Source organism: Lithobates pipiens, unplaced genomic scaffold, assembly GCF_037356315.1.
Source record: "Lithobates pipiens isolate NorthernLeopardFrog02 unplaced genomic scaffold, aLitPip1_a1.2 Scaffold_19, whole genome shotgun sequence".
NCBI classification, from domain to species: Eukaryota; Metazoa; Chordata; class Amphibia; order Anura; family Ranidae; genus Lithobates; species Lithobates pipiens.
The window spans coordinates 576,470,028-576,486,613 of NW_027507764.1; the positions used below are offsets into that span (position 1 = coordinate 576,470,028).

At 41.5% G+C, this 16,586-nt stretch overlaps 1 protein-coding gene across 1 annotated transcript in view; it reads right to left on the reverse strand.

The window, feature by feature from the left end:
• Nucleotides 1-16,586, reverse strand: part of TRAPPC9 (trafficking protein particle complex subunit 9) — a 903,391-nt gene that overhangs the window by 662,121 nt on the left and 224,684 nt on the right. The window contains exon 17 of the mRNA XM_077493381.1: nt 4,985-5,109. Within this exon, the coding sequence (XP_077349507.1) occupies nt 4,985-5,109 (125 nt within the window). The remainder of the gene's footprint in view (nt 1-4,984; nt 5,110-16,586) is intronic.

Here is a 16,586-nt window from a genome sequence, read left to right on the forward strand (position 1 = left end):
TTATCTGATTGCAATGAAGGTTTTATGGGTACAGTACAGAGCGTAATAAGAAAAGAAAAAATAAATAAAAGTCTTTAAAAAGTTTCTATGTGGCTGCGGTGGAGGTGTGAAGAAATGTGTTGCCTGCATTGCTTGAAGCATTTTTTTTTTTTTAATGTCTGGCACATATACAGGGAAGACGTACAGATCTTCACCCATCTCTGAGGACACGGCTCTGTATTTGGGTGCCAGGCAGACCAAGTTCTTCCCACATGCCAGCCTAACGCATCCAGGAACCTGCCAGGTTCGGGTGGCGGGAAGGGTTAACGGCTGCCATGGCAGCGGTCTCCAAGAACAGAATTACCATTTATCACAGCGCTCCGGCTCTGGCAGTTGGCAGCGTGGTTATAAATAGACCCATTAACAGCCTGCAATGAATCTTTAAACAGCACAACATGGGACAAGCGGAGGCTAAAAATAGCTCTGCGCCAAGAGGGGAGCGGCTGTCCTCAGGAGCACCTTTCGCCTTTCACACGGATCCAGAATCCTCCTTCTATGTTATGTAAATTACCGTAGCTTTATCTATAGCACAAATGTGATGTACACGGGTTTCATTTTAACCACTTGGCCCTCCGGGCCCTTTGTCTCCTTAAATCCCCTTGAGTCCCAGAGCACTTTTTTTTTTTCGTTTTAACGTTTCCCTGGTTCTGCACATTATAATCTTTTTTAGGTTTTGTAGTCTACCTTAAGGTATCATACATGTTTTATTTATTCTTATTATTATTATTATACAGGATTTATATAGTGCCAAACAATACAAAAAGCAATAACTGTGGGGGATGAACTGATGCAGATAGTATAAATACAGTTACTAGGTGGAGGCAGGTGTTTCAGGGATCGCTTAAAGGTCATAGAGTAGGAGATAGAAGGACAGATTGGGGTAAGGCATGCCATAGGATGGGAGAGGCTCAGGAAAAGTCCAGGAGATGAGCATGGGAGGAGGGGAGGAGGTGAGAGGAACAAAGAATGATTTGCTTGGTGTGTTTTATAGTCTACCCCAACATCATATCATACATATTTTATAATCTACCCTAACGTATCATACATATTTTATAGTCTACCCCAACGTACCATACATGTTTTGTAGTCTACCCCAACGAATCATACATATTTTATAGTCTACCCCAACGAATCAGACATGTTTTATAGTCTACTCCAACGTATCATACATATTGTATAGTCTACCCCAATGTATCATACATGTTTTAAAGTCTACCCCAACGTATCATACATATTTTATAATCTACCCCAACATCATATCATACATATTTTATAGTCTACCCCAACGTATCATACATATTTTATAGTCTACCCCAACGTATCATACATATTTTATAGTCTACCCCAACGTATCATACATATTTTATATTCTACCCCAACGTATCATACACATTTTATATTCTACCCCAACGTATCATACACATTTTATATTCTACCCCAACGTATCATACACATTTTATAGTCTACCCCAACATCGTATCATACATATTTTATAGTCTACCCCAACGTATCATACATTTTATAGTCTACCCCAATGTATCATACATTTTATAGTCTACCCCAATGTATCATACATGTTTTATAGTCTACCCCAGCAATTTATACATGTTGTATAGTCTGCCCCAACGTATCCTACATATTTTATAGTCTACCCCAACGTATCATACATATTTCATAGTCTACCCCAATGTATCATAAATATTTTAGAATCTACTCCAACGTATCATACATATTTTATAATCTACCCCAACATCATATCATACATATTTTATAGTCTACCCCAACGTATCATACATATTTTATGGTCTACCCCAACGTATCATACATATTTTATAGTCTACCCCAACATCGTATCATACATTCTTTATAGTCTACCTCAACATCGTATCATACATATTTTATAGTCTACCCCAACGTATCAGACATTTTATAGTCTACCCCAATGTATCATACATGTTTTATAGTCTACCCCAGCAATTTATACATGTTGTATAGTCTGCCCCAACGTATCCTACATATTTTATAGTCTACCCCAACGTATCATACATATTTCATAGTCTACCCCAATGTATCATACATATTTTATATTCTACCCCAACGTATCATACTTATTTTATATTCTACCCCAACCTATCATACATATTTTATAGTCTACCCCAACATCATACATATTTTATAGTCTACCCCAACATCATATCATACATTCTTTATAGTCTACCCCAACATCGTATCATACATATTTTATAGTCTACCCCAACGTATCAGACATTTTATAGTCTACCCCAACGTATCAGACATTTTATAGTCTACCCCAATGTATCATACATGTTTTATAGTCTACCCCAGCAATTTATACATGTTGTATAGTCTGCCCCAACGTATCATACATATTTTATAGTCTACCCCAACATTTTATACATGTTTAATAGTCTACCCCAATATTTTATAAGTTTTATAGTCTGCCCCAATGTATCATACATGTTTTATAATCTACCCCAACGTATCATACCTGTTTTATAGTCTATCCCAACATTTTATACATGTTTTATAGTCTGCCCCAATGTATCATACATTTATTTTTAATCTACTCCAACGTATCATACATATTTTATAGTCTGCCCCAATGTATCATACAATCCCAATTTTAAAAAAATTTGGGGAGCTGTGTAAAATCTACATAAAACAGAATGCAATGGTTTTCAAATCTCATAAACCCAAATTGAATTCACAAAAGAAAAAATATAAAACATTTCAAATGTTTAAAAATTGAGAAAATTTGCTATTTTAAGAAAAAGAATAAGGTCATTTTAAAATTCATAGCAGCAACACGTCTCAAAACAGTTGAGACAGGGCAACAAAAATCTGGCAAATTAAGTGGTACTAACAAGGAAGAGCTGGAAGAACATTTTGCATCACATTAAGTTAATTGGCAACAAGTCAGTAACATACTGTAATACTGTAATATCAAAAGATTCAGAGAATCTGGAGAAATATTGGATGCCCATGATCTTCGGGCCCTCAGACGGCACGGCATTAAAAACAGGCATGATTGTGTAATGGACTTCATTGCATTAGCTCAGGAATACTTCCAGAAATCACTCGCTGTGTCATCCAAAAATACAAGATAAAGCTCTATCATGCAAAGTAGAAGCCATATCTGAACATGATGCAGAAACACTGCCATCTTCTCCGGGCCAAAACTCACTGAAAATGGTTTGTTGCAAAGTGGAAAACTGTTCTGTGGTCAGACAAATAGAAATTTGACATTCTTTTTTGGCCACCATGGGCACCGCATCCTCTGGACTAAAGTAGAGAGGAACCTTCCAGCTTGTTATCAGCATTCAAAAGCTAGCATCTCGGATGGTATGAGGGTGCATGAGGCCGCGTACACACGCGGGGACTGTTCGCCCAACTTTGTCCGCTGAACAGTGTTTCGGCGGACAGTCCGCTCGTGTGTGGGCTTTCAGCTGACAGTTTCAGCGAACAGTCCGCTGAACAAGGTTTTTTGGAATTTCCGAAAAACTGTCCGCTGAAACTTTGTTTCAGCGAACAGTCCCCTCGTGTGTAGGCTTGTTCGTCAAACTAAGTTCCGCGCATGCTCAGAAAGGATTTACACGCCGAAAGTTATAATGCAGTGTATAGGACGTCGTATTTTTCGTCCCGTCGTACGTGCCGTTCACGTCATCGCGCACGGTTTCAGCAAACTGTTCGTTCGTCGTGTGTGGCCAAGTCCGTCCATGCTAATTTTGAGCGGACTGTTTGCCGAAACTGTTTGACGGACAAAGTTGGGCGAACAGTCCCCGCGTGTGTACGCGGCCTTAGTGTATATGGAATTAAGCAGCGTGTACATCTGGAAAAGCACCATCAATGCTGAAAGATATATTCAGGTTTTAGAGCAACATATGCTCCCCCATCCAGACAATGTATTTTTCAGGGTTGACCTTGCATATTTCAGCAGGACAATGCTAAACCGCATACTACACCTATGACAAGAGCATGACTTCTTAGTAGAAGAGTCCAAGGGTTTAACTGGTCTGTCTGCAGTCCAGACCTTTCACCAAATGAAAATATTTGGCACATCTTCAAAAACATGGCACCACACCAACCTTTTTGAGATGTGTTGCCACCATAAAATAGAACATTGTCTCACTTTAAACATTTTCTACGTTCTATTGCCAAGAAGATATGGGGGTTTATGAGATTACAAATCATTGCATTCTGTTTATATAGGCGACCTGCTCCCAAGCTGACATCACTTCTGCCCTATACCCACGAGTGCCCTCCAAGCTGGTTCAAAGTGGTTTCCGGAAATTCCTACATCTCCTCCAGCCCTGTGAGCACTGCATGTGACCATGGACACTATGACCATACAGAATTGTATTTGACATATTACAGATATCTTTTTTTAACATGTGAGTTGTTATAAAAACTTTTCATAAACTATTTGCCAATTGCTGTACAGCGCTTCCCTGTCTTTCTATACTAGGACAGGAGCAGTGTGGGAAACTGCCTGTGATTCTGACTGGAATCGCACCACATTCCTGTTCAAATCGCATGCAATTCTTTGTAGTGCAATTTGAGATAATTCTTGTTGCAAAGGTATCGGTTTCGGGTATCGGAGTACTCGTGCAAATACTCAGTATCGGCACCAATACTGGAATCGGTGCAACCCTAGATATTACTCCCTTAGACAGTTGTCACTCTAAGGGGTGTCCCCATTGGTAAATATCCCCTTGTTTCCTTTTCTTATGATAACTCATGTTGTGCTTCCCATCATCTACATTTCTGTGACAAGGTCACCAGGAGAAATAGAGACGATAAATCTACCCAATGGATAGACATAAAGCAGTAAAAACATGAAGGGGGTGCTAGTGCTTCCCTTCTCTATGCAGAGTAAAAAAAAAAAAAAAATACCATAAAGCAATTATTTCAACCAACTTCTTACCTTGACGTGGCTGAAATCACTGGACTTGTTACTGTCCGGTAGGTTAATAGGTTTGGTTTCGGCCCTGGGTTTGGCAATATGTCGGAAAGGACTGGAGACTGGTAGTCCGCTGACGCTGATGCCATCTGAGAAAATAGATACATAACTTTACTTAACTGAATCAACAAGACTTTGGATCTCAAAGCTATGTCCAGCATCATTCAACACCGAGGACATACAGTGAGTGCAAGGCATCATGGGCCTAGTCTTTTAGGGGAAGTCACCATGCTGCCTTGTAATCAGAGTGTAATGATGCATAGAGTGGTGCATCGTTGGAGACTGAAGGACCGCTTACAATCAAGAAAAGATCCAAGAAGAACCTTGCTCATCATGTGACTGTTCAGAAGTAAATGGAAGTGAATAAAAAAAAAAAAAGCGAGGGGGTAATCTTAACTCAGAGAATACTCCCTGAAACACTAAAGACATACTGCGAGTGTAGGGCATCATGGACCTAGTCCCTGAGGTGGCAGTCACATGGTGTCTTGTACTCTAAGTGGTCAGCGCCACTCTCTCTAATGAGGAGCACCTACAGCTGAAGAAGATCCAAAACAGGGCATTGCTCATCACTTAACTGCTTTGAAGTCATCTGAAAAAGGTTAGTATGCTAAAATAAAAAAAGAACCCAAAAACACACACTTTGGTAGGTGAGGGTTGTGGAGCCCAGAGCCAGGCTCTTAGCTTCGTGCACGTTTCCTGGATACCCATCATTCTCTATGGGTGGTCCAGACACCCGAACGTCATGGGGCTGAGAGGGAACAGCACAGGCTGCAAACGTTGCATGATCCTTGGCAATGTCTAAAAAATTAGGATGGCTTCAACTGTGAACGATATTCCATTATTTGATAAAGAGCGGGAAGGGTGTTGAAATATGGCTTCCTTTAAGAATTTTGAAAATGATACAATGACAGTGAGGGGAAAAAATTATTTGATCCCCTGCTGATTTTGTACATTTGTCCACTGACAAAGAAATGATCAGTCTATAATTTTAATGGTTGGTTTATTTTAACAGTGAGAGACAGAATAACAAAAATTTCCAGAAAAAAAGCATTTAAAAAAAGTTATAAATTGATTTGTATTTTAATGAGTGAAAGAAGTATTTGATCCCCTATCAATCAGCAAGAGTTCTGGCTCCCAGGTGTCTTCTATACAGTTAACTGAGATTAGGAGCACTCTCTTAGGCCCTGTTCACATCGCATGCCAAATCACAGCCTATTGCCGGCAACAGCATTGTCCCAACTGATGCAACGCTGACTTTGTGGCGCCGCACCGATTTCCAAAAGTAGTTCCTGCGCTACTTTTGGTGACTTCGGGGGCAATTTTAATAGACATCTGCGTATGAACCTTCATAGAATCACCCCCGAACTCGCACTGATATGCGGGTTTGAAATCCTGCGAGTTCAGCTAAAACTGTTGGCACTATATATAAATCCTGTATAATAATAATATTAAATGAATGGTATCGCAACACACTGCACTTTTTTACATAGGCTGTACCCAACATGTTTCGTCTACCTTAGATGATGTCCAACAGGACGAAACATGTCGGGTGATGGTTTTGAAATCGTTGCCTATACTGCATTTTAATTACAAACTTGATTTATCGGATTTGCTGTAAGTGCAAACCCCCTTTTTTATAATTGTCAAACAGTATCACACTATGTGTGGATCATTTGTTTTTCATGCACACCATTTGATGTGATTCATCGCATGTTTTGGAGTCCATCATGGATATCTGACAGTCCTCATTCAACTTTATGTGGAACCCTTCTAAGCCCCTGTACACACGGTCGGATTTTGTCCGTCAGATCTTGTCCGAAACTGTTGCATACACACGGTCAGACTAAGTTGTCGAAAAATCCGATCATTCAGAATGTAATGACGTAATTTCGTTACGATGGGACTACGTTCAGGCTAGTAGCCAATAGCTTTGATGTAGGAATTTGATCTGAGCATGCATGGCACTTGGTCCGATCAAAATTCTCTACACATGATCGGAGTATGTCCGATCGAACCAGTTGGTCGGAAAATATTTTCAACAAGTTGGAAAATTGGTTCCGACGGATATTCCAACCGAATCAGTCCGATGCATACCACACACAGTCGGATTATCCGACAACACGGTCCGATAGGACACATTCCGACGGATTCTCCGACCGTGTGTACAAGGGCTTACTGTTTTTCCAGTGGTGGGCGCTCCTGTTTGAGGTCATTCCCTCATGAGTGCCTGTTTGACCCATGTGCTATAAGGTATGTGTGTCCATCAAATCAGGTAAGCGGGAACACTTTAACATTTTGACTGTATTTTCAAGATTCACCCCAGTTTATCCAAGAAAGACCTTTCACATTACTCGGAACTCTAACGGACCTTTCATAGATGTTTATTATTCACTTTGGACTTTTATGTTTTGGTTTTGTTCACATTCAGTTTTGCATTGCATATTTTACCCTTCCAGGTTCCCAGGCTCTTCACTTTCTCACTTAGGGCCTCACTTTTGTTTTTTAATAGAGGAGTAAGTATAGGCAGAACTCAATGAATGTGGGAGTTGCAAGCACTCTTGTGATGCAGTGTCTAACCTGTGATTTATACAATGTTTGGAGTGAAAGCATTTTGTGTTCAAACCCAGTGGAGAATCGCAGCGGCATGCTCACTGGATTGGTGAGAATGCAAACAAGGAGGGCGTGGTGTCTAAATTCGAGAGAGATGTGACCAGAAGATCGGTCCTTTACCCAGTGGCAGATGATATGCTTTCGGCTCATCAGGAGGAGATGAAGTCCACCATCACAGATACGGAATCGCTGAGTTTCCCTGGAGCATTGACTGGGCCAATGCACCTGAACTTGCTTGCCAACTGGGGGATGGGGGGAAGGGGTGCTTCAAGTTTACAGATAGAAACTAGGGGAAAGGCAGGGGCTATCAAGTAGGCTTGGGTAGGACGTATGATTTCTAATAGCAGCCCAGGAAAGAGATCCCAACAGGAGCTGCACAGTTTTAATACGTTAAAACTGAACTCTCTGGGAAAGTGAAAGGATCACCTACGTCTTTGGCCTAGGGCAGTGCTTCTCAACCTCAGTCCTCAAATACCCCCAATGGACCATGTTTTCAACTTGTGGGGGCTGAGGCTGAGAACCACTGGCCAAGAGGATGATGAATAAGGTAATATAGTGTACTTATCTTATTCTTTGCTCCCACAAGAATCCTACACTTTTTGTGACCAATGCTGAAACCTCTTCCCATGGCTGTCTGATTGATTGCAATTTTTGAGCGTCATCTCGTGCAATGTAAGACCAACATTAGCGCATTGTAAGTGAAGAAGCTGAAGGCCTACGCACAAACCAGGTGAAATGGACAGTGCAGGAGAGCACCAGTAACCAGAGAAGAGAGAAAATTCTTCATCATCACCTAGGCCAGTGGTCTCCAAACTATGGCCCACGGCAGCCGCCCCTCCTGTCCACCCTTTGTCCTGGCCCTCTTTTTTCACCGGAATTCAGCTTTAGAGACTTTTAATGGCCATGACAGGTTCACTTAAAAGGGTTTACCCAACAACAAACCTGTCCCAAGCCTCACCTACACAGGAAAAAAAAAAGGGGGGGGGGTGGTTCCGTCCACATTGACGATATAGGCATGGCCCCTTGTTCTATACACACAGGAACTTCGTGTTTGCACAATTTGTAGCAATGGGCAAGAAAGCCAATTTAGACCTTAATGACGAATGCCAATAAGAGCTGAGCGAGTACAAAACATGACAAACGTACTACAGAAAATATAAAGGTGATCTTGGGCGTCAAATAACCGGATTACACCATCCATCTATCCTGGCAGCATGTTCATTCTCACTGTAAATAAATGAAGTCCGTGCGAACAAGGATACTGGCTTATGCGCAGAAATAAAAATAGGACATTGTATCTCCTCGGTTTAATTACACATTATGTATTCACTGCTGGTAAATGGAGGAGCAATAAAAATTATCATAATGGAAAAAAAAGCGTGAAACAAAGACGGTAACCTACACAAATAAAACGCATTGATTTACATAAATGTCTATTTGCATTTGTAGCGGAGATACATTGCAAGAAACAAAAACATAAGATGTTAAATAACTTAGGTCTTGTTTACACATGGGGCCGGAGGCGGTAAAAATAGGTATTTGCGCTGTGATTTTACCATCCCAACACACCCCCTCTAAGACCAACACAGCAGCCACAACGCCCATTCCCCCAAATTAACACCCACACATCAAAATATTTTGATATTTGCATAACTCCTCCTAAAAGCCAGATTTCAGGAAGCCATTTACAGCACCCTGCAAAACCCTCCTACCTGCCGTGATCTGCCTGCATTGCATAGAGAAGGATAGGCACACAGTGAAGACATGACATGGTCTAAAATAAGGTATGTAATGAAAATGGAAAGGATTTAAAAACGTCATTAGGATTTTTGATAAGGGTGAGACCAGGCAAAATATAACCAGATTAATCACTTAAAGACCACCCACCGCAGATATACTGCGGCTCTATTGCGCAAAACGTTCCTGTACGTTGTTCAATGCAATAGATACTGTGGGTGCGTTCCCGCTGCACAGAAAGGGAGCCAATGCGCAGGTCCGGTAGACCCGATGTCTGCCGGCCACCCGCGATCGCTTCACAGAGAGGCAGAATGGGGATCCATCTATGTAAACAATGCTCAATTGGTACTAAGGGGCACAAGGTGTGCCAAGAAAATATCCCCCACACCATCACACCAACACCAGCCTGAACCGTTGATACAAGGCAGGATGGATCCATGTTTTCATGTTCTTTATGCCAAATTCTGACCCTACCATCTGAATGTTGCAGCTGAAATCGAGACTCGTCATACCAGGCAACGTTTTTCCAATCTTCTATTGTGCAATTTTGGCGAGCCTGTGCAAATTGTAGCCTCAGTTTCCTGTTCTTAGCTGGCAGGAGTGGCACCCGGTGTGGCCTACTTCTGATATAGCCCCTCTGCTTCAAGGTTTGATGGGTTGTGCGTTCAGACATGGATTCTGCATACCTTGGTTGTAACGAGTGGTTATTTGAGGTACTGTTGCCTTTCTAACATCTGCCCATTCTACTCTGACATTAACAAGGCATTTTCTTTCACACAACTGCTGTTCACTGGATATTTTCTCTTTTTCGGACCATGCTCTGTAAACCCGAGAGAAGGTTGTGCATGAAAATCCCAGCAGATCAACAGGTTTTAAAATATTCCGATCAGCCCGTCTGGCACCAACAACCATGCCACATTCAAAGTCACCTTAATCCCATTTCTTCCCCATTCCGATGCATAGTTTGAACTTTAGCAAGTTGTCTTCCCCACATCCAGATGACTAAAAATGCAACGAGTTTCTGCCATGTGATTTGGCAATTTGTGTTATTGAGCAATTGAACAGATGTATCTAATAAAATGGCCGGTAAACATATCTCCAGAACTAGTGTCCCAATTGTAAGATTTGCGCTCTATTCTTTTTTCTGGTGGCAACATACATCTTGGATTTAACCTCACCTCCATTCACGACAACATTGGTGGACAATTAGAAAGAATGAATATTCTTAACGGCGACACAAACAGCAATAAAAACCTGACAGTGGTACTAACCCTCGCCACTGTAGATCTGAAATAAATAAATAAAATAGCCTTTGGGTATACTTTAAAGAGGAACTTCAACTCTCTTACTGTTGACCCAGCCCCTCCATCTTTGATGGTCTGGCACATGTACAGATGTGCCAAAGGGCTCTGCATGGCCTTAGGGGACCTAGCAGAGATCTGTGTCAGATCTGCGCATGTGCACGTAGCTTGGAAAGTATAAGACTGAGTTTGAAGAATTGTTCCACATGCACACCACACAGAAAGTCTCTTACCTTTCTAATTGCACCACGTTCTTGAACAGTTGCATCCACGCAGATCTGCCGAAGGTCTCTACCGGGTTCCAAAAGCCGGACAGGGCCCTTTGGCACATCTGTGTGTGCTTCAAACCAGCAAAGACGGTACACGTGGTTCAGGCTCAACTTAATTTTTACCTAGGTGAAAGTTAAGCCCTGCAGCACAAAAAAGTAAATAGAAAAAATATGAAGTTGTGGGATAGGGAGGGGGATGGGGCCACACACAGTACAACCAATGCCTTTTTTGGGATGACCTTAAAGGATTTCTCCTAGGTCTCGTGCCAGTAATCAGGTAGTTATCATGTAGCACACATGCACTGACATTAAAATGTACAGTATGTAACCAATTAAATTCCAACTTTAGGAAAATGAAAAAATGCACCCTTGTGGTGGGGGTCCCCTTTACTGTAAGGGCTAAATGAGGTTGAGCCCAGGTGCAGAGAGTAAATACTTACCATAGTCCTCGCGCCTGCAGGCTTGATGCAACCAGTCCTGAAGAGCTGCTCTGAAAGCTTCAACCAGGTCCGGTCGCACTCAGCATACCATACAGGGTTACGGTACCTGTACTGTATGAAGATGCCGAGGCTCCACCAACAGACTGGCACTTGGGGGTAGAGGAGGAGGGCACAAAAGCTGTCTGGAGCAGGAAGTAAAATAATTGATAGAGCCACTTCATCTCTTCCCTAGACAGAATGAGCATTTAATCCTTGAAATGCAGGTAAGGTGTGGGGGGGGGGGGGTATAAAGAGATACAAATATGGTCTTCATGGAAGAGTCATCAGAAGAAAACCTCTTCTATGTCCTCACCACAAAAATCAACATTTGAACTTTGCAAATGAACATATAGACAAGCCTGAAGCATTTTGGAAACAAGTTCTGTGGACCAATGAGGTTAAAATAGAACATACGTTTGGAGAAGAAAGGGCACAGAATTTAATGAAAAGAACCCCTGTCCAACTGTTAAGCATGGGGGTGGATCAATCATGCTTTGGGGTTGTATTGCAGCCAGTGGCACAGGGAACATTTCACGAGAAGGAAAAATGTATTCAATAAAATTTCACCAAATTTTGGATGGTAACTTGATACCATCTGTGAAAAAGCTGAAGTTAAAGAGAGGATGGCTTCTACAAATGGATAATGATCCTAAACACACCTAAAAATCCACGGGGGATTACATCAAGAGGCGTAAACTGAAGGTTTTGCCATGGCCTTCACAATCTCCTGACCTCAACATTATTGAAAATCTATGGATAGACCTTAAAAGAGCAGTGCGTGACAGACAGCCCAGAAATCTCAAAGAACTGGAACACTTTTGTAAGGAAGAATGGGCAAAGATACCTCAAACAAGAATTGAAAGACTCTTGGCTGGCTACAAAAAGCGTTTACAAGCTGTGATACTTGCCAAAGGGGGCAGTACAAAACATTTATTCTGCAGGGTGCCCAAACTTTTGCAGATGCCATTTTTTGTTTTCTGTCATTTCGAAAGTGTAAATGATGGAAATAAAATCTGACTTTTTTTTACATATTATAAGAATGTCTAATCTGTAATTTGATGCCATTTGGAGATTTTTCCATTTTTCCTTGGCTTCGTTATGCACATTAATACACATTTTTACCTGGGGTGCCCAAACTTTCGATCCCCACTGTAACCAAGTAAGTTAAAGTACACAACAAAAACTTTCAATTGTACAAATAACATTGTGCATTGCAAGGGATAATGACCATTAAAGGACAAGTTCCCCTTTCGACAAACAAAATAATAAATGCACATGAGATGGTGGATGAAAGTTTCAGTTTAGGAAAAAGGAGTAACTGAAAGGAAGAGGAGAAAAGAAAAATCCCCAAAAAAGTCCTCCGCCGGTGGGACAAGAGGTTACCATGTGCTGGGGCAGGTCATTATCTGGATAAAATCTGTTGATTCCACAAAATGTTGCCAACAAGCCCAAGTTTTCCTAAATTTCCAGGGTGTCCCCCAAGCTTGATGGACCACATGGACCAAAGATACAAATACTGACCTTCAGATGATTCTTCGTGGAGTCTGTTATTCAGAAGGGCAAGCGCCTCAACATTCTCATTTATTTAGATCTTATGTAGCCGAATATATTCAATAAAATATTTTTTCTTTCGATATTAATCTATGATCCTGTTTATTCCAGTCACATTGACCGTGACTTTTTTGCAAAGAGATACATTACAATAAAAAAAAGGGTTGGGGGGATTTATAGGTTTTTATAGGGAGTTGGGCAAAGAGCAGAGCGTGGGGAATTTTTTGACTTGGTTGATCCCTCTAGTCCTTCAGAGTTGGAAATCACTGATGCCTTGGTAAAAAGAAAACTTTATAAAAGATTGACTTCATCATATCAACACATAATGAGCTCAAATTTTTAGTCCATGTAAAGGTATCTTAGTTGTTTTGTATTATATTTATTTCCTTTCATATTTTCTTCTCCCAGAAGACGTGAAGCATTGTTTTCCTCTTCTCAGAATCACGTTCCACGGTCACAGAACCCCTGATGGCTCGTCAAAGGAGAAATATTGCTTCATATGGACATTAACAGCTCTATTTATCCATATGTTCCACATTTACAAACGTTTTGAGACCACACAACAGCATTATTTGGTCATGTCAGGGACTGTATGAGGACATTTATCACTTTGATGGGACCCTCTTGTAACTGGCTTTCTCACACATGTCCCTTGAGCCTGGGAACCACAATCCATAATGCATGACAATTCCAGGAACTTCAATAGAGCCCATTTGAAATGTATCGTTTTTAAACTTGCATGACCTTCTCCGGAGCCTTGGCTGGTCACTGTACAAATACGAGGGTTGTACTGAAAGTAAATCAAAAGCTACATTATGGTCTGCCATTGGTGCCATTGCCTTGAAATGTATTTAAGGAGAGACTAAGGAGGCTGTTATCCAGAGTACCTTCTTGTGGTTGGGAGGTGTAGCACAGACTCCAGACACGGCTGGCTGATTTATCCCACCAGGTTTCATTCCCTGTGAGGCACATGGCAGACAGGCACACAGCAGTTCATAGTGTCTCAACTCAGAAACCAGAGAGGGCATGTCTTTTTGTAGTTCATTTTCTAGTTTAATTTGGAAAGGGTCCAGGTGAGCCTTTGAATATTCCAAACTGCAGAAAAAAAAATGGAGGACATCTCTAGCTGTACTTTATCTTCTGGGTGTAGCCACCCTCTTGTATTCAGTGTTTAGTAAACTACAACTCAGGGGACCTCATTGCAAGGCTGAAGCCTAAGTCAGCAAACTGAAGTGAGCTCACCCAAAAGGTGGCAAGGACAGTCCCTGGGACCTTGTAGGCCTGTACTCACTATGCCCTAGGAACGTTAATGTTTTCTTGCAGAACCAGACAGTCTCGGTACTGGACGTCTCAATGTTAGACCCTCTGTGGAATTCTTGCACTGCTCGTCAGGAACTCTGGACGTGTGTCCCTTAGCTCAAGCTGGAGCTAGGACCCAGATATACTTCTTCTATGCTGCAGTTGTAAAGCCCAAAGGGCCTAAGTTCTCAGGCTGTGTCTTCTCCCATAGGAACATGGACCCTGCTGTTCCAAGCGCAGACTGTTTGTACACACTGCAGTCCCCTACTGCCCATTTTTCCTGCTAGGGAGGCTGCATGAATATGCAGGTGAGGTTTTGCCTCCTCCAGCCACTAACTTCTGGAACCTACCAGAATCCAGGGGAAAGCAGCAGAGCCTGCAACCAGCAGAACCCAGAACAGCCAAAAGCAATCAAACTTCGCTCCAGAGGCTACAGGGGAGCCAAAAAAAACTAAATTTTGCCTCAAACTGTTAGCAACCTAGCTAGGAGGGTGCTACACATCCATCTATTTTCTAGTCTAATAATAGTAAGATCAAGGTAATATATCAAGGCTTATTTTTTGTAAATACTTATTTTGTATTCTTTTTGGCCTTCAGACTTTTCCTGGAGACACCAAAACCCCTACACCATTTGTATACCATTATACATATTTGTTTACAGAAGCGCTGAACTCTCTAATTGCAGTCTGTTCTGCTGCATGAACTGTGGACCTTGCAAAGATTTTGGAATGGGTGTAGGAGGGAAATTAAGACAATTGGTTTTACAATATTACAAATGCATATGTCAGGACCGGAACTGAACCCACCTCTGCTGCATCCGGCAGCATGGAGCCACTGGAGATGCTAACTACTGATCCCTGAGCCTGACCAATAGACTGTAATGCCGCGTACACATGATGGCACGTTCCGACAACAAAACCCATGTTTTTCTTTCCGACGGATGTTGTCTTGCATACACATGGTCACACAAATGTTGTCGGAAATTCCGAATGTCAAGAACGCGGTGACGTACAACACGTACGACAAGGCGAAAAAAATTAAGTTCAATAGCCAGTGTGGGGCTCTTTCTGCTGGATTCAGAGCATGCGTGGAACTGTGTGTGTCGGAATTGTGTACACACGATCAGAATTTACGAGAACAGATTTTGTTGTCGGAAAATTTGAGAACCAGCTCTCAAATTTTGTGTGTCCGAAAATTCTGACAGAAAATGTCTGATGGAGTCTACACACGGTCAGCATTTCCGACAACAATGTCCCATCGCACATTTGTTGTCAGAAATTCTGACCATATGTACGCGGCATAACAGAGTACTTGTGTGTAACCACTCACCCCCAACATTTGACAATTATTTTGTATAGCAATTATTGCATTATGTTTTTAGATTTATATGTCTAACATTCCACTGTCTTTCAGATTTCACTATACCAAAAGTTGGCATAACTTTATTTACTTAAATATCGCAGGTCGTTCAGATTTCACATCTTTGAAGAGTAACTCTTCCTCTATAGTAACTTTTCTTTTGTTTTTTCATTGCAGGTAATTATTGGATTCCAAGAAAAAGCAATGTGCTGTCATTGAGTTCTTGAGGATAGAGGGGTGCAGGCTGTCTGACATCTACAGAAGACTATGAAATGTTTACAGAGATGACACCAGTGACAAGAGCATTGTCTTCTCATTGGTGACTCTTCTCAATGGTGTCATCTCTGTAAACATTCTGTAGCCTTCTGTGCATGTCCAACAGCCTACACCCCTTCTTTATCAAGAACTTAATGACAGGACCTTGCCTCTGCTTGCAATCCATTATTTACCTGCAATGATAAAGAAATAGTAGAAGAATTGTTACTATGGAGGAAGAGTTACTCTAACAACATGTGAAATTTGATCAAGTTAAGTAAAAGAAATTCCACTTTTGCATTACTTTTAGTACAGCATACCTTATACCTGCATAATTCTAGGCTAGTGATTCTCAACCAGGTTTCCGTGGAACCCTAGGGTTCCTCCAGAGGTTGCTAGGGGTTCCTTCAGCATTGGGCAATTTCTGCCTCTCAGATAAGTTCCCACTGACACCATTGATCTTTTTAGCTATCCGTAAGGAGGTAATTCTTCCCAATGACCACAAGTGTAAGTACCATTCTTCCCACTGACCATCACACTATCATATCATGAGTTGTAGATTTGTAGATCTCTAATTTTTAGCAGGGGGGTTCCCTAAGACAGGAGAACTATTTCAAGGGTTCCTCTGTGTTGAAAGGGTTGAGAAAAGATGTTTTAAGCCATCAACTGCTGTAGGATTCAATGCCCAAGTCCAATCAGATATTAC